Here is a 25,429-nt window from a genome sequence, read left to right on the forward strand (position 1 = left end):
TTTAAAAGGTAATATTAAAAAATGTACATGACAGAAAATGTAGGTATTTAAGCAACGTTGTCAAACACACAAATCCAGCAATTGTTTATGCATTCTATAAATTTGTTGACAGATTAAAAACAAAACCTTTTTTAAACGTATCCATCATTTATTTTATAAAGAAAAAGGGAGCATCCATCCACCTCAACATATTAATAGACAACATTTCAGGTTAAACATTATACAGGATAACGGGGATAATCCGTTTATCCTTAAAAAAAAAAAAAAAAATCGGGGATAATCCTGCTTTTATTCTTCCCAAAGTCTCACAATTACAACAATGTGATATTGCATTGGACATCCCGAAAAGCAATTATGAAGACACATGCATGGCACAAAAATACGTACACAGAAAATATTATTTATATTCAACATATTAACATAAAGCTATATGGTCAGATAATACTTATTTCTTATAAACACTGCATCCGAGGCTTCTGTTTTGATGCAACGGGCTGGCCCATCATAGATCATCAGGTCAAAAAAAATAAAAATAAAAAGGAGATCATCACGACAGCCACCACTATAGAACTCCTAATCCTGCATTGACAGCAGCACACACATAAATGCACAAATTAAATGATATGAGCAATATGTGATGTGAAATCATTCATCATCAATGTTTTACGATGCGTGTTACGAGCAACCTAAACTATGCTAACACACCCCACCCTCCTAACCCTCCCAACCGGTTTTACTGTGACCCTTAACGAGGTGGGCCTTCCCCCACCTGGTCCCCACGCTGGTCGACGACTCAGCTCACAGCTAGAGAAGTCTATGGCCTTCAGAATGCAATGCACATACAAATGTCCCACAAAATGCATGCAGGCCCACCGTTTATGTGTGTGCTACTGTAAGTGGAAAGATTAAGAGTGATGGCTCAAAGAAGGAGGTTAGGGGGGGGGGGTATTGGTCTGGGGCGGGGAGGATGAGCTGGAGAGGAGACAGGAGTGCAGCAGGGGCAGGTGGTAAATATAGAGGGGTCGGGAGAGGAGGGGGCGGGGCATAATCCGCTGTTGTTTGCCCTTCCTCTTTATAAAGACCCGTCTGTTCCACTTCCAGTTTAGAGGGAGATGAGTTGGGAGAGCAGCTGCTTTCATAACAGAGATGCCGATAGGAGAAACTTCACCCAGAGCAGATAGTTACAGTTCTTGGTTTCTCCCTAATAGGCTTAAATGTTAGTAAAACCTGAGGCGCTCCTTAAGAATGTACACAATAGGGAGGGGGAGAGGGTCTAGGTTTTCTGGCTAGAAGCATGCCCACAACTTGTCTAATGCATTTTCCATTTGACGCCAAAGCATAGTTTTACATAGCGACAGGATTTGCCCGTGTAATTACCGTCCATAATAGTATAGACAAGCTCACAGTGAGGTTATCGGTAAACAATGGGGACGAGGCCCACAAGGATTTGTCAGCGATACTGCCAGCAGTACCATATCTAAGCCTCAGAAAACACCAGTTGGGGCTGTGTTTATGGCTTTAGTATTCTTCTGAAGAACCGGCAGTTGGTGTTATTGGTTTTAAGTAAGATAGTACAAATGTGAGAAAAAGGGGGGTTGATAGTTAATTATACAGCAGCAGTTTCTTTCCTGTACCTGAACAGATTTCAAGTTTCCTTTGAAATGATATGTTTACAAGGTTCTGCTTCACGCATTCAATTCAACACAGAAGAGGTTTGATACAACAACTCACAGATTATTCTTAACAAATATTCAACTATGTATGTGTATGTGAGTATGTGGAGATTGCACTAAAACAATAATCCTGATACAAACTCCAAGGCCTATGTGACAGAAAGCTTGCTGGGACGTTCAGAACGCAGAAAGTGTCCCCTTATTATTAAGATGCTGAAACTACTATGAGGAAAGTACGCCCCCTACAGGCGAGTCTAATTAAGACTGTTCCCAACTGAACCAGCTGTGTGCACTGCTAGATGGCAGCAAAGCATAAGAAATCTAGATTGCCATCATAGGGTGGCAGAAAGATAAGACATAAAGTAAAACTTAATGGAGCAAGATAATGTTCATATTCATTTATGAGTCCTATTCGTGTGGTGAATAACTGATGAACAGAGAATGTAGTCAATATGTTTTTTAGTTTCCCTTAAACAATGCAATGTCAGTATAAAGTACTTGCACTTTTTAACAAACAGAACAGCCCTTCTTCATCAGCACCGGCTTTTGCAGGAAGTACTTGGATAGCGAGAATGTGAGAGCAATATGAGCACACTCACAAATTGTGCTTTCCCTTTTGTAATTGTACTTATTTTTCAAATCCCACCCATCTGTTATCGTCCTTATATATAGCTAGTTATTAGTAGGCCACGGAAATGTGGATTTGCCTTTATGGAGATCTTTTATAAAAGAAAATCCCATTCCAGAATGCCCCTTTAAATGATTGAATGTCTCACATCATCATAATCACCGTCATCACTTCCTGCTCTTCCTCCTCTTCCTCTCGGTTCAGCCCTTCTTCAGTGGCTCAGTGGGACCAACACCTCAACGTAGTTGTTGGGGAAGAATCCCACACGGCCCTGCACGGTGCCCTCGAACCAGTTTTCGTCGATACGGCTAGTCAGGGTGATGAGGTCCCCCTCGCGGAAGCTCAGCTCGCCGGGGTTCTCGGCCTCAAAGTCGTACAGGGCCTTACAGCTGGGCTCTGCTGGGGGAAGAGAGGGGGGGAGAGAGAGAGGGGGGAGGCATTTTCAATAGAGGACATTTTGTGCGGAACAAGGAGGGATTAGGAGAGAGAGAATGAAAGGGAGGGAAAGGAAAGGTGAAAGGAGATTGACAAGATTGGTTGAAATGCCCTTTAACAAGATTAGTTCATCGCCCCTCACACAGAATTGGGTTTATCTGCAACATGTTAGCGGTGCTGTTTACATGCACATCTAGAACGATCAAGATCACTGAGCCTCCACGAAGCAGGGAGACTCTAGCGTTAGTGACTGGCAATTCCAGCAGGAGCCATGTTTGAGGCATTTCCTTCTTTTGCTAACCATTAAAACATACATGTACATACAGAGTTGCATTAATTCTCTTTCTGAGGGCTCGGATGTTCATCAGTGAGTATCAGACAAACATCAATCACAAATGTAACTAGTATGCAAACAGCAGTCACTATGTATAAACACCTAAGAACGAGAATGAAATACGGTTAGGATTTCCAGTTATACTTAATGTACAGTTAATTGTTGCAATTAGTTTTCCACTGTTAGAACCCAACAGATACACAGGAGTTAAAAAAGCATTAGTCAACACCATCAACACCCTCCAACTGAGTTATCACACCAGTCAGGCACCAGTCAGGCACCAGTCAGGCACCCCGCCCACAGGGGGGGGCTGTGCTTAACGGTGCCATCGCTAGCCAACACACTCACGCCTTCTGTTCTTCAACGAGGGTCCCCGGAAGGACGGACCTGGACATGCAGTTTGAGGTTATAGATTGAGGACAATTATTGATAAACATTATTGACAGTTGAGTAAGGTAGCAGTAAACAGCAAACTGTGGCTGGTTCAAGTTCATCCAAGCACACATCAGAGGCTTACCGGCGGAGTATGAGGGAGGGTTAGCCGCGGGAGCCGCGTAGCCTCTGTTAGCCTGCTCGGGCTCTCCGTAGTCCATGGTGGGCTTTGGCTTGGGGGTGTACTCACGCCTGGGCCGGGACTGGGCCTCGGTCACCCTGCCAACACACAGGATTTAACAGCAATGAGAAACCTTGATGAGAAACGCAGTGCAAACAGTCTGGGGTCCCAGCGTATTTGATAAAGCGTTGATGGGTTTGATGTAGTGTCGGCCCGATATATTAGGGTCTGAGTCAATGATAGGAATATGTTTTTACAATGGTGGAGAGTAGATTAGGGCATATGTAGCATCAAAAACCATGAGCCAGGGGGTTTATTTCTTGCCGTTTTAAACACAGTAATTACCTTGATTATTTGCTGGGATCAACTATTAACGTCTTAAGTGTATCAGAAGCGTACTATTGATTACTAATCCTCACTGAGCTACCAACAGTGCACACCTTTGTCCCAGCTTCTCGTACAGCTCCTCCAGAATCTGCACGGCCTGCCTGTGGTACTGCACCTGGGACTCCACCAGAGAGGACAGCTGGCTCACCTGCTCCACCTGCACACATACACACACGTTAAATGTGTCTCATACACCATCCGCAGTTGTGTAGATCACATGATCATTCAATGAATGCAGGACTTAGGTAAAGACTAAAAATAGACCACTGTATAAACAACAGCAAAGACAGGTTGGACTAGTTTGCCAGAGCAAGTCAATAGAAAAACCTGCGCCACCATCCAAGACCTGACACACAGCTTGTTGAACCTTCTGACTGTCGTGCCAAGTTACTATGTATACAGCACAACAGCAGCTAATGGCATGCCTTTAGAGAAATACCAATGGGCTCTGGTCATAGATCCTGTGATCAGCCACTGTGTAATTATGGAATGGGGAGGGTCTTAGGTGAGTTCGTCCAGTAATAGAAACTTCAGAGTACACAAAACTGCTACAGATGTTCAATATGAATAAAAAAGTGTGATAGAATCATTAACATTGTGAAGTGGGTATTCACAATGATCATAAATCAACTTTTAATTCTTCATTTGACGATCTGAAATTAATGCTTCGCATTCACATAACACTAAGCTTACTAATAACTGAAACCATTGTATTTTTCCATACAGTGTACTGCAATTGGCCAGAAGCATTCTTCATATGCAAAGGTAAGAGTGTAGAGTAATGTATGGAAGCAAATTACTGCCACAACAGAAAAATATAATGTTCTGTTGTTTTAATGAGATACGCATCACATAATAACGAGGAAACTATCACGTAAAAACCAGAAAGCAATCACGTTTAAACATGATACTGAACATACCATGTAATTCAGAGAAAACTATCACGTTCATACATGACGGAACTTATCTCGTAACAACGTGGGAACTCCTAAGGCATTTCTGTATTCACATAGAAAAGGTGAGATTCTTGGCTAAAGACCTGGCAACATAATACTTCCCTTGAGCAGTTTATTATCAGTGTAGAACAATTGACTATGACTAACTATTGTTATGCTCCTGGTCAGTTTCTAAGAGAGAGCGTGACGTCAGGGAATCACTTGGTTTCTCTTTGCTGTTCTTATAATTAAATGACGAGTTCAGTGTCACGTATCAATGTAATAGGTTTATTGATATCACGTGATCTTTGTCTCCTTATTAAGAGATGAGGTCAGTATCACGTATTGACGTGATATTGGTCTAATATAGACGCCATATGTTATTTTCCTTCTGTTGTGCTACTTATGGACTTCCGTGGTTAAACAGGGCAGAGCCACTTACGTCCGTCTCCAGCAGGTTGTGCATGGAGACCTCCGACAGCTCTTTAGACTCGTGGAACTTCTCCAGGGCCTGCCTGAACTCCTCATCAGGGATCTTCCCCTGACGCTTCTTCTTGTAGTCCAGGTCCAGCCGGCGGCTCTCCAGCTTCTTCAGGTGGTGCTGCAGAGCGAAAGAGGTTAGCATTGACAGACAGAGAGACATAGAGAGACAGAGACATAGAGAGACAGAGAGATAGAGAGACAGAGAGATAGAGACATAGAGAGACAGAGAGATAGAGAGACAGAGAGAGACAGAGAGAGACAGAGAGATAGAGACATAGAGAGACAGAGAGAGACATAGAGAGACAGAGATAGAGACATAGAGAGATAGAGACATAAAGAGACAGAGAGAGAGAGAGAGAATCAGAGATAGACAGAGGCATACGTTTTCTATGGTGATTGTGTGCGAAATGGACAAAATCACCTACCACAATATGGGTCATTTCCTATCTTCATAACGATATATATATATATAACGATATAGTACATTTGTAAATCTGTAAATTCTATGAACCAAGTGTCTACCCAGAATAACCACATGCCTCATGAACATTTTTTAATAATCCTTTCAACTAAATACAAATTAAAGCATTCTCTTTTCTTATATTTAGAAGTGACGTTGAGCATAACGGTCCCAAATGAGGGAGAAAAAGTAAGGGATATCGAACATATAAAATAATATATATATATATTATAGTGAAAATCACAGTTTCAAGAAATATCCAATAGTACAGCAAATTAACATATAGTATACGGAAATAAACAGTAAACGTCACTACATTTCAGAAATCTCCAGTAGGCCTACAGCAGCCAGTACTGCCAGTACTGGAGATTGAGTACTCTTTGTACTACTTTTTGTATCATCGTTCTGTATGAGAGTTATAATGACTGATGTTATATGAAAGGCGCCACACACCCTGGGATTATACTGAGCTTAACCCTCACCCGGACACGGACGTCCGAATGAACCGCTGCTCAGACGGAAACCCACCCATCCGATTACACCGTAGCGTTATACTGCTCCACCCTCTCTTGGAAGGAACTATCAAAATTCACCTGAAACTGTCCAGAAGGAGCTTCACATATCCAGAACTAAAGACCCCTTCAACTCGTTTGAGATTTTCTTTTCTTTCAAAAGATCACATCTTCTGACTCTGGTTCTGCCTCAGACTGTTGGGACATTTGTTTCGTCTCACGCTCCTCCATGTTTGTTTCTGTAATTGTCACGTAGGTGTAGTGAACATAAAGCATGTAAGCCGTAAAGTAAAATAACGATGGAGGGAAATATCTATTGTTGGACTTTTTTTCTCTCGTCCCCCGATATACATCAACATATCGCACAGCCCTATTTGGTGACCATTTATTTTCTCTGCTAAGCATTTTCCCTCATCGTACATCAATTTTGGGGATATTATGCATGATCAAGAGTCTTTAGTTAGTGGTTTGTATCATTTATTGGAGGTCTATTTTACCTGGATGTCTTTGATGTCCTTGTCAGCGATGGCCTGCAGAGGATCAATAAAGTTCTGTTTGACATCGATATCCAGCGAATCCTTCACTTCTGCCAACCTCTTCATTGACTCCCCCACATCCAAGAGCGCCCCCCCTGCATAGTACAAATAAACACACATGAACAGGCGCCCATACACACACTTCTAACATTATGCTAAACAGGTTAATGCGTTGTATTTTAATAACATACATTGGCACAGTAAGCAAAGTAAGTGATGACGAACCCCATTCTCCAAGGCCAGCCTCACCCTGAGATGCGTCTTTTTTATGTAATGTGTATATAAATACATTTGAGCTGGACTAATGGGTCCTACTATTAATACTAATCTCCTTGGACCAAACCAAAACATGACTTGCGTTTATGCCCTCTCTTAAAATGTATTGATCGCAAACAAGGATCTAATGTTCCTTCTGTATCCAAAGTCGTCACACCCAACTTCTTATCGTTCACTCCCCCCCTTTGAGCCTAGCTCTCATTCGCCTATTCTCTCATTTCATTCTTCAATAGTCAAGGTGTTTGTCTTCCAGCTGAAAGGTTCTGGGTTGTAGCCCCAATGTCCACAGACTCCCAGTGTTCATCCTTCAGTATGATGCCTAACCCCTACCTGCTCATTAAGGAGGAGCATATACTTCACTGTGAGTGGCTTTGGAGCGTGGGCTCGATGCCTACACAGTACTCCTTCCTACCAAAGTTAGTGTCGTCGCCCATCTCCCGTCCAAACTTGACCATGCTCTCCCCCAGCAGGCCCTCCGACTGTGGGTAGCCGGGGCTGTTCACCTGCCCGCGGATCTTGGACACCGTGTTGAGCATGGTGAGCTTGGCTCTGGCGGTCGGGTTGGGCTGGAGGTACTCTGAGGTTTTGGCGATGACATCCAGCACTGCTCTGCTGGTGATGTCCGCTTTCTGGGGGGTTGGGATTGGTGGGTGTGGAGAAATGACTTTCACTTTTTGTCTTTTAGTATACTTACAAGTGAGGCAAAAAAACAACGTGAAAGAAATTGTCAGAGCTACTACAGAAATCAGTAAATACGTTTACTTTTTGTAATGCATTATAGTTGCAACAGAGATAGTTATATTTAGTTTTCAACATAGGGGTTTCAAGTAATGTTACCACACAACAGTACGCGCGTGCGTGAGTGCATGTGTGCGTGTGTGTGTGTGTGTTTGTGCGTGTGTGCTCACCCTCTCAAGGTCCTTGAAGTCCTCATCTAGTTTGGTTCCCTCGGCACCTCCAACTTTCTCACTGACCAACTAATGATGACAGAAAATAGCATATTTTTAAACGTAAATGATAAATTTGCCAGAGATGAAAAACAATTTAATCTGAAAGTTTTCCACAAAAAAATTAAAAACCATGGCAGGCCTGCATACATGAATATCTTGACTATCCTGTAATTTCATCCACTCCCAGTGGGTTTCCATTCATGGAAATTCATGCTTTCCACTGGAGGAAGCCATGATTCTATCAGGTCGGGACAAAAACATAGGACTTTCCTATGCTAAACCATCACTGAAAAGATTCACAAATGAAACTAAAATCACTGAACTTTCAGAGCTTCAGTGTATTCACTATATTACTGATTAAAGCCACACCTGACACCATGCCCTGCATGTCTTATAGGGATCATGAGCAAATGTTTGATTGCTTTGGCCACAGCACAACACGGACCGACTTCACTGTAAGCCATTGTTATGGCTGAGAGCTGCAACTTTTAGCTCCAGACACACACACACACACACACACACACACTCACAAAATTGATGGTTCATGGAAACGCACGGATTGGTATCTAAACTCAAAGCAGGTGTTGCTCTGGGTTGTCTAACTATTGAGGCAAGCGGTATCTGAGGCCCCTCACACGGGACACCCAGCTGTGATGTGCATTGGTCCAGCTGGGGCGATTGCTACCTGAGATCATGGTCAAAATATTTACATTTACATTTATATTTAGTCAATGCCGGAATGGAAAGGTACCATTTCATGAAAAACGTGAAGTGGTAAATTCTAAAAGAAGCTACACCTCTATGGATTGAAGTTGAATACATCAGTCTAGAATAAAGTAAAAAATGCCCAAACACTGGCAATAGTCTCGTCACATGTTAAACAATTGGTCAACATTACAACAAAAGGATAAATAGAGGCCACTGAGTCCCCCCATCTACCTTTTTAAATAATACAGTCACCTCTCAGATTTTTTTTATTGGATTGGATGTATCCATGGCTCAAGATATATTCTTGGTTGGATTAATAGCTTGTCCACTGAAATTAATTGAATTAAAAGTGAATACAATTGTAAGCGCTGGGCCTAATCCTCACGGACAATAACATGAGATGTGTGAAGAACCGTTGTTAGGCAATACTGTTCCTACGGATTTGCATACAACCTGTACAGCAAGTATGGCATAGAAAACGTATGCTAATGAAAGAAAAAGGGCGCAATCCGTTTTGAAACAAACTAGGTATCTGGAATCTGGTCTGGGTGGATGAATAGCAGAGATTTCATCTAGTTGTCACTCCCAACATAAAATGTCTTGGGAGTGACAACTCTGAGCGGGATAGTGAAGAATGGCAGTAAATCATATGTAAATCACAAATAGCTGTATAATGTTATAAACATACAGGCTTTGATAATATAAATGAAGATGTGCTCTAGCCATGACATATTGTGTAGGCCTAGCCTACACCATACCTTAACTTAGTTCTCGTTAATTATCCTTCACTTTGCCTTACTGCAATCCCTATCTTTCTAGATTGTCAGATTATGCCTATCAGCCAGGCTCCTTAATCATACTTACTATGACACATTGATTTAGATGGATTTAAGATAACACATTAAACGTCCATGTCAAACTACACCAAACAGGAAAGAGGAAGTCAATCAAAACAAAAAACGTCAAAGTAGATTATATAGTAACTTCGTTGGTAAATGGCATCATCATCATCGTCATCATCATAATCAGTGGAAAATAGTTCGAATTCCCTTCATTTTCAGAAAACTACTTCCAGAAAGTATTACAGACAGAAACAACTGTCTGAAATGAGAACATAGTCCATGATATCCTTAATGAAACACAGCAGATGGGATCGGGAATGTTGATGAATTACGCTTTCCATCATAATGTCGTCACTTTCTTGAAGCAACGTATTGTAATAGAAAACAAGAAACGCACATTGTTGGTCTGAAGCAAACTAATCCTCATGTTTGTTTCTAACACGCCACTACTTAGTGACAGTAGTGATGAAAATGTGACCGAAAAGGCTATCATCTGACAGCTAGCAAACAACTTTAGCATTATCTTGGTACATTACGATCCTATTAAGGCGTACTACCTTATGTTTAAGCCTGGTTTGAATAAAAAAAGAACGTACCCTGAATGAAGTATAAGAGTGCTTTTAGTTTAGTATAGGTCACATACATTACTATGAACTTCACAGACTCAAACTTTTACCACTCGCTAGCAGTGACGCTAGCTTTGTTGCCATGAATTAAGCGTGATAAAGATCTTACCCCTGGATGTACTGTCTTACCTGGCTGGCTTTGTAAAACTGCTTCTTAAATCCGGCAACAGACATCCTTAATCGCCAATTGTTACAAAAGTTAATTATTGAGTAAGAAACTTTGAAAGTTTGAACCAAGTTGTGCCTTGACCGCTGCCCTGTTTTTACACGTCTTCAAACTTTGCACCGACAGTGCACAACCCGCCACCAGGCAGCCACACTCTATTTCCTGGCTGAGTCGGTCTCAGAAAGGGCGGCTCTGGGGTGATAAACCAACCTTTGCTATTTAACGCTTCCCAGACATAAATAAGTATGGACGTGCAACCACTTTTGCCAGCCAAGTATAAGCAAACAAATGGCTTTATAACCTTTTAAAGTTTATAATGGCTTACCTACATTTGAATATACCTAACTGGTCAGATAGGCCTACTGGTACTATACTGTGAAGCTGATACTATGATCTAGTATCTACTTCACAATCTAATACCAGTTAGTAAGTAAGACCACTATATGCTTGCCGTGGAGTCAACTATCTATTAACTAGATAGCGCTTCTCAACTATCTAGTAACTAGATAGTCGACTCCATGGCAAGAATTTAGAAACACATTTTTAGCACAGTAAAGACAGAAATATCCTTGTTTCAAAACTTGTTTTTATTACATTCTTAAAACCCCATATAATGTATCTTATTGGACAACATATATGACAATACATATTGAACTGTGTCTTGAGTTACACTTTGTCGGGAGTAGTAACATATTATTTTACGTTTTGTCATAGAAGAAAAGAGCAGGGAGGCAAATTTGGAATAGTCCATTATTTCAATATAAAGTAGATCACTTACTTGACAAGACAAGGACAAAAAACAAAAATTGTGAAAAGATTGACAAATGAAAATCACAGCAAAAGTACAATAATTCTGAATAATCCTAATAATTACAATATTAGGATAAAAAGGACTTTTGACACTGTGTGAGAACATTCACAAAAATAGAGTAACCCTAATCACCACAGTTATACAGTTATGGGTCTCATCTTAGGTGCAAAGGTGTGTACAAGGCTAGAAGACACTAGTGATATGGTCACCTCAGGGAGCACAGCTAGCCCCACCCCCCGTAGTCCCCCTTAAATTCTGAAAACGAATGCTTTCTGATCAGTTCCAATCCTTCTAGCAGGCAATGCGTTGTTAAATAACCTTCACTCTATGGCCAGCATCTCTATTCCATTAGTCATAAAGCTTGTTGTTGTGAAAGTAATCTTTAAGAGGAGCTTTGGAACTCTGTACAAGTACGTTACAAGTTGCTCATACAGAAAAACGTCTGCATAGGCCTTTCTATGCATTCCAACGAACATCAAGGGCTAGCCTAGCTCGGAGGGGCCGGTGGGCGGGGGGGGAGCTGCTGTTGTCTCTGTCTGGCCACTTGCTAGTGCCCTGTGAGGAGAAGGAATAAGTGCTTGGTGTTTCCACAACTATCGGATCCTAGTCCTGAGGGAGAGAGGTACAGCAAATATACAAAAATAACAGTTATACCAAACAGCGCCAAAGATACCCATTAAGCCGGCCGATGTCCGACCAGTAACCAGAGGCGCCCGACCAAAGACATGTCCACAACACATACTACCTGCCGGTCCGAAATATGCAAGGGGATGGGGAAACCCTGGGTTTCCAAATGCTCTTACAACATTGTTCATGAATTAAACTTTTGCCCCGCCATCACATTCCCTCCACGTCCTCCTCTCAGGAGTGTAGAGAGCCGACGTGGCGAGTGAAAGTTCAGGCGCAGGATCACCATAATGTCTTTGCATTTGCGTGGGCAGATCGGCCTCCCTGCCTTGCTGGGCGAGAGATGAGTGTCCACGGTTGCCAACACCAACATATCAACAGTAAATGACCTCAAACAGATGGGGTCGTTTATTATAGTACGATGGGGGGGAAGGGGGGGGGGGGGGGGGGGGGGGGGGGGGGTTGCCATGGAAACCTGAGAGAGCCTGGTCAAAAGAATTGAGTGTTTTCCTGGAGTATCCGTTTTCTCCCGCTCCCGATTCCCTGAATCGCGTTTGCTCGCCTCTCTTCTCACCCTATGTACTGCACTCACGCATGATCGCCCAGTTTAATAGAATTATCTATTTACATTCTTATTTAAAATATTTGTTTATAAATGTGTATATAAATTAGAGATAATTTGATCTGTTCCTGACTGAGTGGCATTTACAAGGGATGGGGGAGTGTGGGACTGAGGTTTCTCTTTGCATTACATCGTGGGCCCTACGACAGGCAGCACCAAACACCATCTTGGAGTGGCTCTGTTGGTGTGCGCACGCGAGACTGTAGATAATGAAAGCAATTGGGACAGCCGGGGCTGTGCCTTGTGTAATACCTGCTTTACTTTCATAATATCAGGACAAAATATATACAAAATCAATGATCTTGGTCCCACTGAGATGGTCAGTATAATTATTAATAATTATAACATAATAATAATTATTAATTATTATTATGTTATCAGAGAGAATGAATTTGCATGTGTACCATACCAGATGTATCGACGCACACATAAAAGAAAAACATAACTGGAATATAAAGACATTATATTCTTACCGACCACCACGGTTTATGAAGAAGAATTATTTAGCAGAACACTCTGGACACAGAGTGGCAAGTTTGTACATTCACTGTTTGGTTCTTGCTTGTGCACTGGTGCTTAAAACATGAGGTACATTCATGACCATCTGATCCAGAGGACCAGCAGTCAGAAAAAAAAAAAAAAGTGTTGTAGCTTCTAGCTTTGAGCTTATTCAGGCTATGTGAGCTCACATTTCCACATCAGGGTGACGGTAATGCTACGGTATCAGAGGAGCATGAGCGAGTGTGCGGTCTGTGGTGTAAGGTGCTGCTTTGCTGAGGAAAGTGGAGGACTAGCTTGGGATCATGAGACACCAAGTATTTAAAATCCTGGATTGTCTGAATATATGCTGGTTGTTCGGAGTCAACATCTTCACCCTACTCTCTTCTCTGCTCTGGCGTTACCTACTCTGGTTTTCCCTACACTCTCTGTCCATCTGTCTAGCTGGCGGTGGAGTCGGGGACCGACATTTCGCTGCCAAACAGCTCCCGGTACAGAGGGGGGAAGCGGTAGGCGGTTTCGGGGTACACCAAGCGGAAAAACTCCAGTTTGTCGTTGTGCCGGTTGCTGATTGACTTCATCAGGGGCAGCTTGGACACCATCTACAAGGAGAGAAAGGTAAACACTTTGTTTGGTTTGGAGGTCCAACATGCAACTTTCCATAGGGTAGTGAAGATTGGTCCCCATCATTTACTACCCCCATTTAGTCACGTAGCAAATCCTTGTATCAGCGTTACTAAAGTAGTATTTTTTAGATGCATGTGATTAAGGTCAGAAGATCAGATGCCTACAGGTTAGACTGCACAGGGTGGGGTAGGGGTACGAACCTTACACCATAACGAACCCATAACCGGTCAACAAAACACTAACCAGTGTGAAAACAACTCAAATCCAATATCAGGCTCACCATGTCTAGTTTCTCGTCTGAGGCTCCACTCATTTGTAGGCTGTGCTGCAGAGCCAGGTAGACCTTCTTCTGGAGCCTCTGGACCTTGGGGCCCTCAGTCAGCCAGGGCCGATCTGCAGGAGACCAGACCACCACCATCAGATAAGATCCCTAATTTTGTCATCGCCCTCACATCTTCCACACTTTCCTTTACCTTGACAACTAACAACTAGCTTTGTGTAAGTGGCATTGATTCACATTCACACTGTATCCTTAAAGTGTAATTCCGGCGGTACTTTAACACAGGCTCTTTTTCGGCATGAAAACCCAAAGTCGCCCGGAGCAATGTAACATCACAAATGGCTTCCATGTTATTGGCTAGGGGCACAGCGAACGCTTCCAAATCGGCATTTTTTAACCACTAATATTGCTCAAAATAACACCAACCTCTGCAGTAGCATGAATAGGGTCCCTACACATAAGTCGATTACCGGCTACCGTAAATAATATAATAGAGGCCCCAAAACATTTTAAAAAGGCAAGTATCAAGAGGGGAGTTTTTGAAGTTACATTTGTTGGCACCTCTATTGTATTATTTACGGTAGCCGGTAATCGACTTGAGTGGACTTCCTGGAAACATGGAGCTACTGGTAAGGCAGACTTGCAAAACAGTCTTTTTTAATATACTTCCGGTACGCTGACAAAGTTGTTGATGATTCGTTTGATGTGTAGGGACCCTAATCATGCTACTGCAGAGGTTTGGTGCTATTTTGAGCAATATGAGAGTTTAAAAAATGCCAATTTGGAAACGTTCGCTGTGCCCCTAGCCAATGACATGGAAGCCATTTGAGCTGGTACATTGCTCCGGGCAACTTTGGGCAAGCTCTTTACTCGATTCTCAACGAAAAAAAGTGTCTGGAAGGCTTATTTTATGGGTTTTCATGCGTAAAAAAACCAATTTTCCCCGGAATTACACTTTAAAACATAAAGTCCAAGGTCCTTAAATGTCACATTTGTCTTGCGATTGGTATGGTTAGAATCTATACATTTATATTTAAATGTATATGCAAACTAAAATTAAAGGTCTACAATTTTGTTAAAAACGAAAGGTCCACCATTATAGTCTTGAGCTTGAGTACATCCATATGAGAGACCGACCTGGTGACAGCAGAACTGCAGCACTGAACAGAGCCATCTCTTCATCCGACAGCTGCAGGCGGCAGAGAACCTTTCCAAGGTCAAACACTGCGCTTACCAGGTCGTCACAACCTAGAAACACAACACAGTATCTTCCATGAGGCCCGTTCAACTTAAAAAAAAATCTTAAAATTAGACAAGATTAGATTACCCCAGTTTTTGCTATTTACCTACTAGTTATTAAACATATATTTTTTACCAGAATGAACAAACAGTGAAATCAGATACTTGTTGTTGTTAAAGCAGGCCTGAAGGCGGGATGAGCACACTAGCCACGACACTAGCCTTGATTAGTGTATGCGCAGTCATCGACTGAATGGACCATAGACACTACACTAGCTCTTACCAAGTGCTTTGAAGAATGGAGCGGAAGCAAACTTTCCTTCAAAGAAAATGCTGCCGTTGGTGGCGTTGAACGCACGGCACATGCGTATGAGCAGGACCTCCAAGCAACCTGCATGTGCCACCACAGATAGAGTAAGAAGAGGAGGGGAAGAAGAAGGAGAGGATGGAGAGGTAAAGGTTTGGAGACAAAAAGACAAGAGAGCAACAGTTAGCAGGTTTCCCAATTGGTTTTAAACCGGCCGAAATGGGACTGTATGCAGCAAATCAAGGAAACAGGTGAATTATTTGAGGTTGAAGTGCTGACCTGCTTTGAGTAGGATTATCTGATCGTTCTGGCACAGGTCCATGAAGCCAGCGATGCGTTTGGCAAACTCCACCACGTATTGGATGGCGTTGTTGATGTGATGGGTACAGTTCTCCCACATCCACTCTGCAGGCTAAACAGGAAATACAATTCATTACAAATAATTAAATTTAAAAAAAAGCTATTATCAGTACTACCAATCAGGAAAACCCAAGGCAGAGTAGTCCAGCATCTACAGTGGTTATTCACATACCTCCCCAGTTTAATGTTACAAAATACAGATCCAATACGCCAGTTAACGCAAGTGTACCTTTGTTTGAAAACTGCGGGTTTCCTCGGGTGAGTATTGAACCCAGGTGAAGAGTTTCATGTCCTCCACGCTGTACTGGCAGGTCTCGAGGTGAGACTTCAAGATACTCTGCGTGATGCGCTCTGAAACCACACGCAAACATACAAGATCTCATCAGACAAGTGTCATCGCTTAGCGGAGACCCATGCTAATGAGCCAATAAATAGATAATCAATGTGTGCACACCTAACATGTACACTTACTGTGGGTGTGTGTATAACCAATGTACTGCTGAGTTATTGTAATGAAGTGTGTTTTGTCGATTTTAGGTCGAGGACTAAGATAATTATTGGGACAATTATGAGAAGAATTGGATTGGAGGCCACTGAATCCATCCTGATGGACTCACCGAGTTCCATTATGGAGCAGTCATCGGGCAGCTGGTCCAGCAGAGAGGCGTGGGCGTGCACGAGCAGCGTGTGCGTGCGAGAGTGTGTGTGCATGAGCGGTATGCCGCTCCCATCGGCTCCGTCCATCCTTGTCTGCTGCGGCGAGTTCCGATTGGACAGGGACGAGGAGGACGAGGAGGACGAGGAAGAGCAGCTGGAGGGGTTCCCGGCGCTGTCTCCGGCCCCGCCCCCCAGGAGGTCCAGGCTGGAGTAGTCGCTGGCCTCCTCGGGGGTCAGGGGGAGGTCAAAGAGGTCGGGCAGCGCCGCGATGTCCTCCAGATCGCTGAGGGTGGAGCTGGAGCCTCCGGTGCTGTAGGAGCGGCTCAGGTCTCCCTCTGCGTCCTCTCCTGCGGCCCCACAGACGCCCTCCTCCCTGGGCAGGGACAGACCCCCGGGGCCCTCGCCTGCGGAGCCCAAGCCCTCCTGGGACTTCTGGTGCTTCTGCACCTCGGCGTACAGGCTGTCACGCTGCTTCTTCGACATGCGGCCAAACTTCACCGCTGATGTGGAGATGACAAAGACAAATGTGGTCCAATTATTCGTGTCTCCAAAATGTTATTTTACAGGAACTTGTGTTCTCGGAAACTCCCAGAAACATAGTGAAGCAACAGCTCTCAATGACTACCCTTCCACCCCCCGACTTGTGACAAGTGTTTTTTTTTCCCGCTCACCATCTCGGCTCATGCCCAGTGCCAGACATTTCTGCAGCCGGCAGTGCTGACAGCGGTTACGGTTGGTCCTGTCGATCAGGCAGTTCCTCTGGCGCGAGCAGGAGTACATGGCGTTGTTTTGCTGGCTTCGACGAAAGAAACCCTACACAGACATGCACACACATCAATGCATGACATACCTGCACCATGACATACATGCACATATTAGACGCACTTAATATGTGACGCATTTAAAATACAACGAATTACCGGTTTTTCCTGCGGATAACAGCGTGCCCTTACCTTACAGCCTTCACAGGTGATGACTCCATAGTGGATCCCTGAGGACTTGTCCCCACAGATCTTACAAGGGATGACCTCAATTTGAGCTGCAGGGAAAGAATGGACATGTGGGGGGTGACTTCACTGAATTAAAATGTTACATTTATAAAACTTAAAACCTGACAAAGGGAAGCAAAAGGGAAGAGGGAGACTTTCAAAATGAGCCACGTCCAACTTATCGTTTGGGGATGTTGAGCCATTGAGTAATGGCTCATTTAAAGATGAATAAACACTCGGACAAAAGGCCTGTGGTTTCGCCTATATTTGGTGAGGGAGAGGGGAGGGGAAACAGCAGGTCTCAGTGTGGCCATGTGGTAATGGTTACAGGAGAATGCTAAAACAGCAAAGCAGAAAACACATTGAATGCTTGTTGCAAAAAATGTAATTTTGAGCTAAATAATCTCAAAGACAAGGATTATTTTCCCTAACAGAGAGTAGATATTAGATACAGCTTTAACTACATAAAGAGACACACACCCACAGAAGTAGTATGAGACCAAAATCACAAGCGAATGTGTCACTTAAACAATGATAAAGGTCAAGTTCTTCTGATTTCTATCCTACAACTTCATGAATGATTTGGGGGGATGGCATTTTGCCCTCCCCCCAAATCTCTCTCTAGCCTACAGAGAGGATATTATATATAGAAAACAATTTCAAACCAACTTTTCTAATGTTTCAAAACCACAGAAAAATGTATTCTTTATTTTTCCTCAAATGAAAACTTAAACTGTTAAAACAGACTTATAAGGGCTGCTGCAGGCCTGCAATGGAAAAAGTCTCCTCTCTCCACACCCTCCCCATTGTGGCGATTATATAACTCCTGTCTGCGAGCATTCCACAAACACTAGGCGCTCGCTCTCCCTCTCTCTCTCTCCCGCTCTCCCTCTCTGCCTCCGACAGAGACCTCCCTCCCACTCTCGCCGGCTGCCTGCTAGGTATTGGCTGCCTGCTCCTTCCTGGGACGGGCCCAGTGGTCAGCCTGTCACTGAGGGGCATAAGTCTGTCAGTCCATGTCGACATTCTGTCCTACTGACACAGTTTCTTACTGCATGGCAAGAAAGCGAGCAAGCGAGCGGGAGAGAGAGAGAGAGAGAAAGAGAGAGAGAGAGAGAGAGAGAGAGAGAGAGAGAGAGAGATGAACTAAGGATGAATTTAACTTTGAGGCCTTCCCTGTTAAACCATCCCAACAGGGCTTTTACCTCGCTACCAAAGTGTATTTTGAATATATTAGGCATGGGAATGAACCAGGGGGGGTGTAATGCATCAAAATCAAACCTTGTTCCAACTATAAAAAATCTTTATGCAAATTAGTATATTTTATTTATTCCCATATCAACTTGTGAATATGTGAATAAGTATATTCTTGGTTGTAATAATCAAGTTCTAGAACACATATAAACCCACTGTTGGTTTGAGTGAAACCAATCAAATCATTGGCAGTGAATCATTTCATGAAAGGGTAATACCCAAAGAGGACTTTCTCTTTAAACCCTAGGTACTTCTGTCTAGTGAGCAACAGGGAAGTGCGATACTGCATGTGGTATGAGGCCATGCGAGCCAGGCATACTTTAAAGGCCAGATGCCAGCAGAGCAGTGCGCCTAAACCCCATCTCTGACATTGGGCTGCTGCTTATAGCGTTTCTATTCTGGTCCTGCTGGAGGAAGGTCCAACAATAGGGTCCCCTCAGAGCAGCCCCAAACCAGACATGCACACATATTCATGGCCCTTCTCTTCAGACATGCCTTAGCATGTCACGTCCTGAATTAAAACATATTAATCTCACATTACCATTCGTATACCTGTCACTCACAGTTCATACCAGAGCTAATAAAAAGTCTGAGTTATTTTTTCATAAATGCCATAATTAATTACACTTAATTACACATTACAGGTGTAACATAACAGTAGCTACATCAAAGGATGTCACTCCACCCTGAACGACAATCGGCCCCTGATTAAGAAACAAAGCACATCAGGCTTGGCGGGCTGGAACAAAGTATTATCACCGTAACAATGGGGAATTGTACAGGGAATACAACGATAACAAGCTAACCATGTTATCTTGTCTGTAGCCCAATCCAGTAGTAGGCCAGTAAAAACATTTGCGAAACATACTTTATGGTAGATATAGATGATTTCTTCTTGCTATCTAATACTGAGCCAACACCAATGAGAGACGCCCCACTATTAGCCCTGCGGCCAACGTCTAACAGCGGTTACTGTGTAACTGTGGCAATGATTGATTAACATAATTTGACTCTTCAAATGACAAATTCAGCAGCAAACCCAAGGTAACACATCCCCAGACAACAATAAGGCTATTTTTGATAACCATACCACAGCAACAAGCCTGTAGCGAAGATACAATCCATGTTCACACAACACATACAGATGCACAGAAGCATGTTTCAAAAAAGGCTTCCAGGTTCTCTCCAAAGCAGTTGGATGTTATTGTTCAATCAATGCAAAACATTAAAATAACCCTGACTGCATTAAGATTAGACACACATTGTTATTCCCGGACGGGAGATTTGGCTATCACGGCTGCTTTGCTACGTACGGTTGTGGAAAAAAATACATTTGGATATAACACAAGAAAATCCAGATCCAGCGATTCATTTGACCAAATTGAAGATTCATATCATGCTTTATTTTGTATCTGATTATGGGGTGGACATGCATAGAGACCAACTGGGTACATGTTGTATCCAACTCATAAATGTTGTGTTGTATGAACTGAAATAGGCCTGTGGAGGATAACAGTGGAGGATAACATGGGGGATTTTCCACTGATAAGAATAGAGCCAAGAGGGTCATGTGACTCAACCATACATAAACATATTTTATATTCTATATTTAATTGAGCAAAAAAAGGGAAACTTAACCATCCTTGTGTCTACCCGCAATAACTCTGTGCCTGAGGTTCTCAAGCAGGCACATCTTTGTTTAATAACATTATTAAACCGCCATTGCAGATTCAATATGATAAAAGTAACCGACAATCCCAAGACCTGTCGAGTTGGTTTGTTTACATTTCGATATCCTGCCAGAAAGGGGGCTCTCCCTTGACAAGGAGACCCCCTTCAGTTGGCCCCAAGACCACCTTCCCTAAACAGCTGCGGTTCTTCTTTCCCCTATGAAGCCAGAGTCGTCTTGGCTTTTGCTCTGGACGATGAAGTGGGATGTGGGCCTAAACTAATCGCACAACACTAATAGGCCAAAATGCCTATTTAACATGGTATCTTTTCATATCCAATTTGTATATTCAATAGGTATAAGGCTCTTTAAAAGTTGTTGCCCAATAGCACGGTTTTGTAGGCTGTTGCCACGCTGACAGAACTTCCAAGATCAACCTCCAAGAACCCTTTCGGGCGCGCTCTGCAGCCGCACATGGGGCTGCAGCCGTCTGCGGCAGGGCTCTTCCACCAGTCGGTCCCACTCCTGCCCGTCGCTGAACAATGTATAATCTTCAGTGACATAACTAGGTCAGTGGAACAGCCAAGTCGTTCTCCCTCTGCCACAGCCGCGGTCCATGCCGATACCGCCACAATAACAACATGCATCATTCAACTGAACACGTTAATTTCTCAAGCGCATGTGCGCAAACAAACGTCGTTCGTGTAGTACGTGTAGTGAAGTTAGTTGCATTTGGGCTTGGTATTAACATTTCCAAATGCAATGTTGAAATAAGACAATATACATTTATAAAGGTAGGTATCTGGCTTTATAATAGGTAGAATGTTCGAACTCAATTATGAATTCAAAATCCGAACAAGGCCTATCCGAGCAGTGTATACTTTTCTGGATTACATAATGTATTTGTTTGGCAGTGGTTCCACTGGCCCCTCCCTCTCCTCATTGCATAACTCAACATGGATCCCAGGCAAAGAACTATGGATGGAGTCCCAGGTGTGATATGATGACAGACACTTTGGCTTTTCCCAGTTCACCTCCCAATAACATGTTGGGAACGTTCTTGAAGCGTTACAATGAATCCGTTACTTTAACAAAAATGTATTAAGATTAAAAGGAAAGAGCATAGGCCTATGCATGGAAATGCAATGAATGGGTTTTCAGCGGGACGACAAACATTCATGCGAAACTAAGTTGTCACCACCAGAGCATGCAGCTTTGCAGAGGCTCGGAGCGGTTTATGCAGTCATGAGGCATTAACGTGATACGCAACAGAAAAGGCACAGGCGCTCAGAGCGACTTGAGGCAGTATCTGTGCAGCGCATGTGGCAATCTCGCCCTTGAAATGTTGTTTACACCAAGTTCAGCCAAATACGACAATTATTAATCTTTTACAAAACAAAAATGACCACTCACCTCTCATTTTGATGTGTAGTTGTTTTTTGCCTGGCAGTCAGTCCTCGGCTACATGTGGCCAGGAGTTGGGGATTAAGCAGCGAAAATAAAAGAGTCGAGCCAGTGCACCTTGGCTCTGTTAAAATGAACTGCGGTGCCAACAACTCGAGGTCAATTCGGTATTAAGACAATAATGTTTCCTTCGCGTTCAACAAAGTGTGCCGTTGGAAAAACAACCATTAAAAAGTGGCTCTTGCTCGCATGTTATCCTGTCCCTGCGCGATAACATGTTATTTTAGACGGAAATCTCCCCGCGCTGAGGCTTCGACTTGTAGGACTCCCAGTTATTCTGCCTCTTCTTTACCGTGACTCTCTTCGTTTGCTTTTCCCCCAGTCTACCCTGCTAACCTAGTACTTAGTTCCAAACGTGGATTCTCTGACATGATCTCACTGGCAGCGGACCGCCGTCGAGTCCTCTCGCGGGACCGCGCACTCGGGGACGAGTTTAAGGAAGCTTGGCGATTGCTTTTGCAATATTAAATTCAAGCCTATATTAATTTCTAGATTCCTCATTAATTTGTTCAAGACTACTTCATATAGGGATATTAATTGTTATATCGTCTTTAGAATAAATGAAGACGCGTCCATCACCAAGTTCAACATCTTGCAATAAATGTCATTATGAAGGGAATATCTGATAGTTTCACATAACGTGCAAATACCAACCCCATACAATTAACACATATCTGCAATTAAAGCGAAAGCCATTTTTTTACTCATACTTTGAGCTGCGAATACCTAGCCTACTCAACAGATCGTTATTACCTATTACCTACCGTGCATTGCTATTTACATAAAGCAATGAAACGTTCACATACATTTACATAATATTTACATGTAACAATCATAGTTATGAGTGACAAAAAACAAGTTTCTGAAAAACCATGGAATCAAAATCTCTTACTACTTTATGCAATTCATTAACTGGTATTATTTTCCATTAAACATGAAACAAGCAGGGAAAGTGGTGTTTCTGTGAACATAAGAATCTGATAATAGATGAGTTAAAGTGATTGTAATATAGTGGTGTGTGTGTGTGTGTGTGTGTGTGTGTACAGACTTGTTTGTGTATGTCTGCGTGTGGCTGCTTGTGTGTGTATGTGTATGTGCGTGTGTGTGTGTGCGTGCGTGTCTTCTTGTGTGCAGGCCTGTGTGTGTGATGTGAACATGGGTTGGAGTTGTGATGATGCAATTTGTTTGACAGGCTGTTATAAAAGAGCAAGAAGTCAGAGGGAGATTATCGGAAGTAGGTTAGTGGAGCAGCAACACTGGACAGTGCTACCCATAATTACAGGCTAGGCTATACCTCTTACCCTTTATCTCTAACTGTGGCTCTCTCAAAACCCCTTTCTTTCAACAACTCTTTTCACCACTATGCCTTTTTTTCTAACGATGCAACATAATGCCACATAATTGTCTCGCTTTTTATTGCTGTTATCCTATTGCTCTTTCTGATATTGCTCTCATTTATCATCTGTTGACATTTATCAGATCCCACAACAAACATAATGATTCTGTCTTCTTTCCGACCTTTTTCAGGCAACATTTCAGGGTTGCCAGCCATTTTCTACCCCCTTCTTTCTGCTCTGCTGTTTTTCCCTCTTGCTCGCCCCTCACAAGGCTTCTCTACAGCCCCTCTGTTCCACGTCTCCCTTGACAACGGCAGTGACACCTTGACCTTGGCTCTTACGTAACCACTGAGCAAGCCGCTGGGCTGGCTCAGTAAACGTCGGTGTGGAGGAATAGGAGAGAGCGTGAGAGAGGGTTTCAGGGAGAGAGAGAGAGAGAGAGAGAGAGGAGAGGGGCGATCGACATTGCTGAGACAGAGCAGACATCTTTGTGACTAAGTCCGAAGTGAAAGAAGTCAGTAGGGAACAAGGGAAAGGATAGAGAGAGTGAGAGAGAGAGAGAGAGAGAGAGACGGGGAGAGACGGGTTCTGGAGGGAAGGAAACAGAAATGAAACTGGATGGGGGAGGAAGGGGTGGAGGGATAGTGTTTCCATAACCAAGGACTGAACAGGCACATTATTAGAGTCCATAACAGATGATGAGTGACAACAAACACTAGCTTGTACTGTAATTGGACGAGGGTACGGTTATATGTAACCAAGTGTGTATTATACATCAATAAACAGAGTGACCCCCATTCCAACCACCTCCCCTCAGGATGCAGATAAAGGCCATTGAAAAGCAGGTTTTGTCTCCACCTCCATCAGACAGTTTTTAAACATTCAGTATAATCAACTGTTTGTGTTTCAGGTTCATACTCCCAATTTTGCTCTGATCAGGCCATCAACTTGTTGTTGTTTCTTATTCGCAGCTCAAGGCATAATGTGAACTATTTTTGGATGTCTTATGAAAATTATGTCAATAAGCAATCACTTATCAAATGTATACTGTAGAATACTTCTGAAGGCTTACATTAACACAAATACAGGTCACTATTTCCACAAAGTACAGTTTTTATTCTTTTATACCTTTGTCGTCCGGTGTTTGGTTTGGTGTGTGTGAGTGAGTGTGGGTTTCCATTTGTTCTTTTTCGCAGTAGAGGAAGAGAGCGGTGGGTGAGTGTGTTGCCGTGCGAGGAGGCTGGCTGTGAGCGGATTCAGGAGGTCCCTCCTGATCCACATCAAAGCCCCCGGGATCCTTGTGACTCTCCAGGTCCAGCTCTGGGGGCCTCCCCTCCACATCAAAGGCTCTTTGTGAAGATGTGGGCCTGAGTGTAACTGATTGGCTTCACATGCTCTCTATCGGCTGGGGCCAATGTACGACCTCTGTCTCTCTCTCTCTCTCTCTCTCTCTCTCTCTCTCTCACACTCACTCTCTCCCTTTCTATCTCTGTCTCTGTCTCTGTCTCTGTCTCTCTCTCTCTCTCTCTCTCTCTCTCTCTCTCTCCCCCCAACTCTCTCTCCCACTCCCACTCTCTCTCTCTCTCTCTCTCTCTCTCTCTCTCTCTCTCTCTCTCTCTCTCTCTCTCTCTCACAGCGCTGAAGTCACACACGTTGCTACGGCGAATCAAGATTGAATCATGCTGATCCTACTTACATAGCTGCGGGGATGCTTACCCCCCGCTGTTCATAATTCCCTAATTACCTCTTCTTTTGCTCAACACACGCTGAGAAATTAGTGATAGTTCCTTTGCACACACACACACACACACACACACACACACACACACACACACACACACACACACACACACACACACACACACACACACACACATGCACACACTTACAGCAATAATTTGGCAATAAACAGGCAAGCTATTAATGTGCATGTTGAATGTCAATATGACTACAGTACAATACACACACATTTGCCCACACAAACATGCGAGCACACTCACACAAACATACATACATACATACATACATACATACACATACATACATACATACATAAACATTTACATACCTACATTAATAAACGCATACCTACATACATACACAGATACATGTAAACATATATACATACATACATGCATACATAAACATTTACATACCTACATTAATACACGCATACCTACATCA

At 43.1% G+C, this 25,429-nt stretch overlaps 2 protein-coding genes across 5 annotated transcripts; both read right to left on the minus strand.

Moving 5' to 3' along the window:
* Positions 1–127: 127 nt before the first annotated feature.
* LOC307086084 (endophilin-A2-like) lies at positions 128–10,651 on the minus strand. 4 transcript variants are annotated; one of them, XM_079751130.1, is made up of 9 exons: positions 10,468–10,651; positions 8,121–8,189; positions 7,625–7,841; positions 6,898–7,031; positions 5,388–5,546; positions 4,064–4,167; positions 3,588–3,721; positions 3,419–3,457; positions 128–2,697 (listed from the first exon to the last, which is right to left on the minus strand). In XM_079751130.1, the coding sequence occupies exons 1-9, from the start codon at positions 10,510–10,512 to the stop codon at positions 2,513–2,515; spliced, it is 1,086 nt and encodes a 361-aa protein (XP_079607256.1). In that variant the 5' UTR covers positions 10,513–10,651; the 3' UTR covers positions 128–2,512. The 4 variants fall into 4 exon arrangements, with proteins under 4 accessions (XP_079607256.1, XP_079607255.1, XP_079607258.1 ...); XM_079751129.1 differs by having other exon boundaries at positions 128–2,700; XM_079751132.1 differs by lacking the exon at positions 3,419–3,457.
* Positions 10,652–11,114: 463 nt separating this feature from the next.
* LOC307086070 (nuclear receptor ROR-beta-like) lies at positions 11,115–22,300 on the minus strand. The gene is made up of 10 exons (XM_079751111.1): positions 21,858–22,300; positions 17,486–17,571; positions 17,204–17,345; positions 16,493–17,032; positions 16,105–16,226; positions 15,795–15,927; positions 15,492–15,599; positions 15,107–15,217; positions 13,970–14,082; positions 11,115–13,664 (listed from the first exon to the last, which is right to left on the minus strand). Exons 1-10 carry the CDS (start codon positions 21,862–21,864, stop codon positions 13,503–13,505), a joined length of 1,524 nt encoding a protein of 507 aa, XP_079607237.1. The 5' UTR covers positions 21,865–22,300; the 3' UTR covers positions 11,115–13,502.
* Between the last annotated feature and the right edge of the window lie 3,129 nt (positions 22,301–25,429).

This window comes from Pollachius pollachius (genome assembly GCF_949987615.1).
Source record: "Pollachius pollachius genome assembly, chromosome: 14".
Lineage (NCBI taxonomy): Eukaryota > Metazoa > Chordata > Actinopteri > Gadiformes > Gadidae > Pollachius > Pollachius pollachius.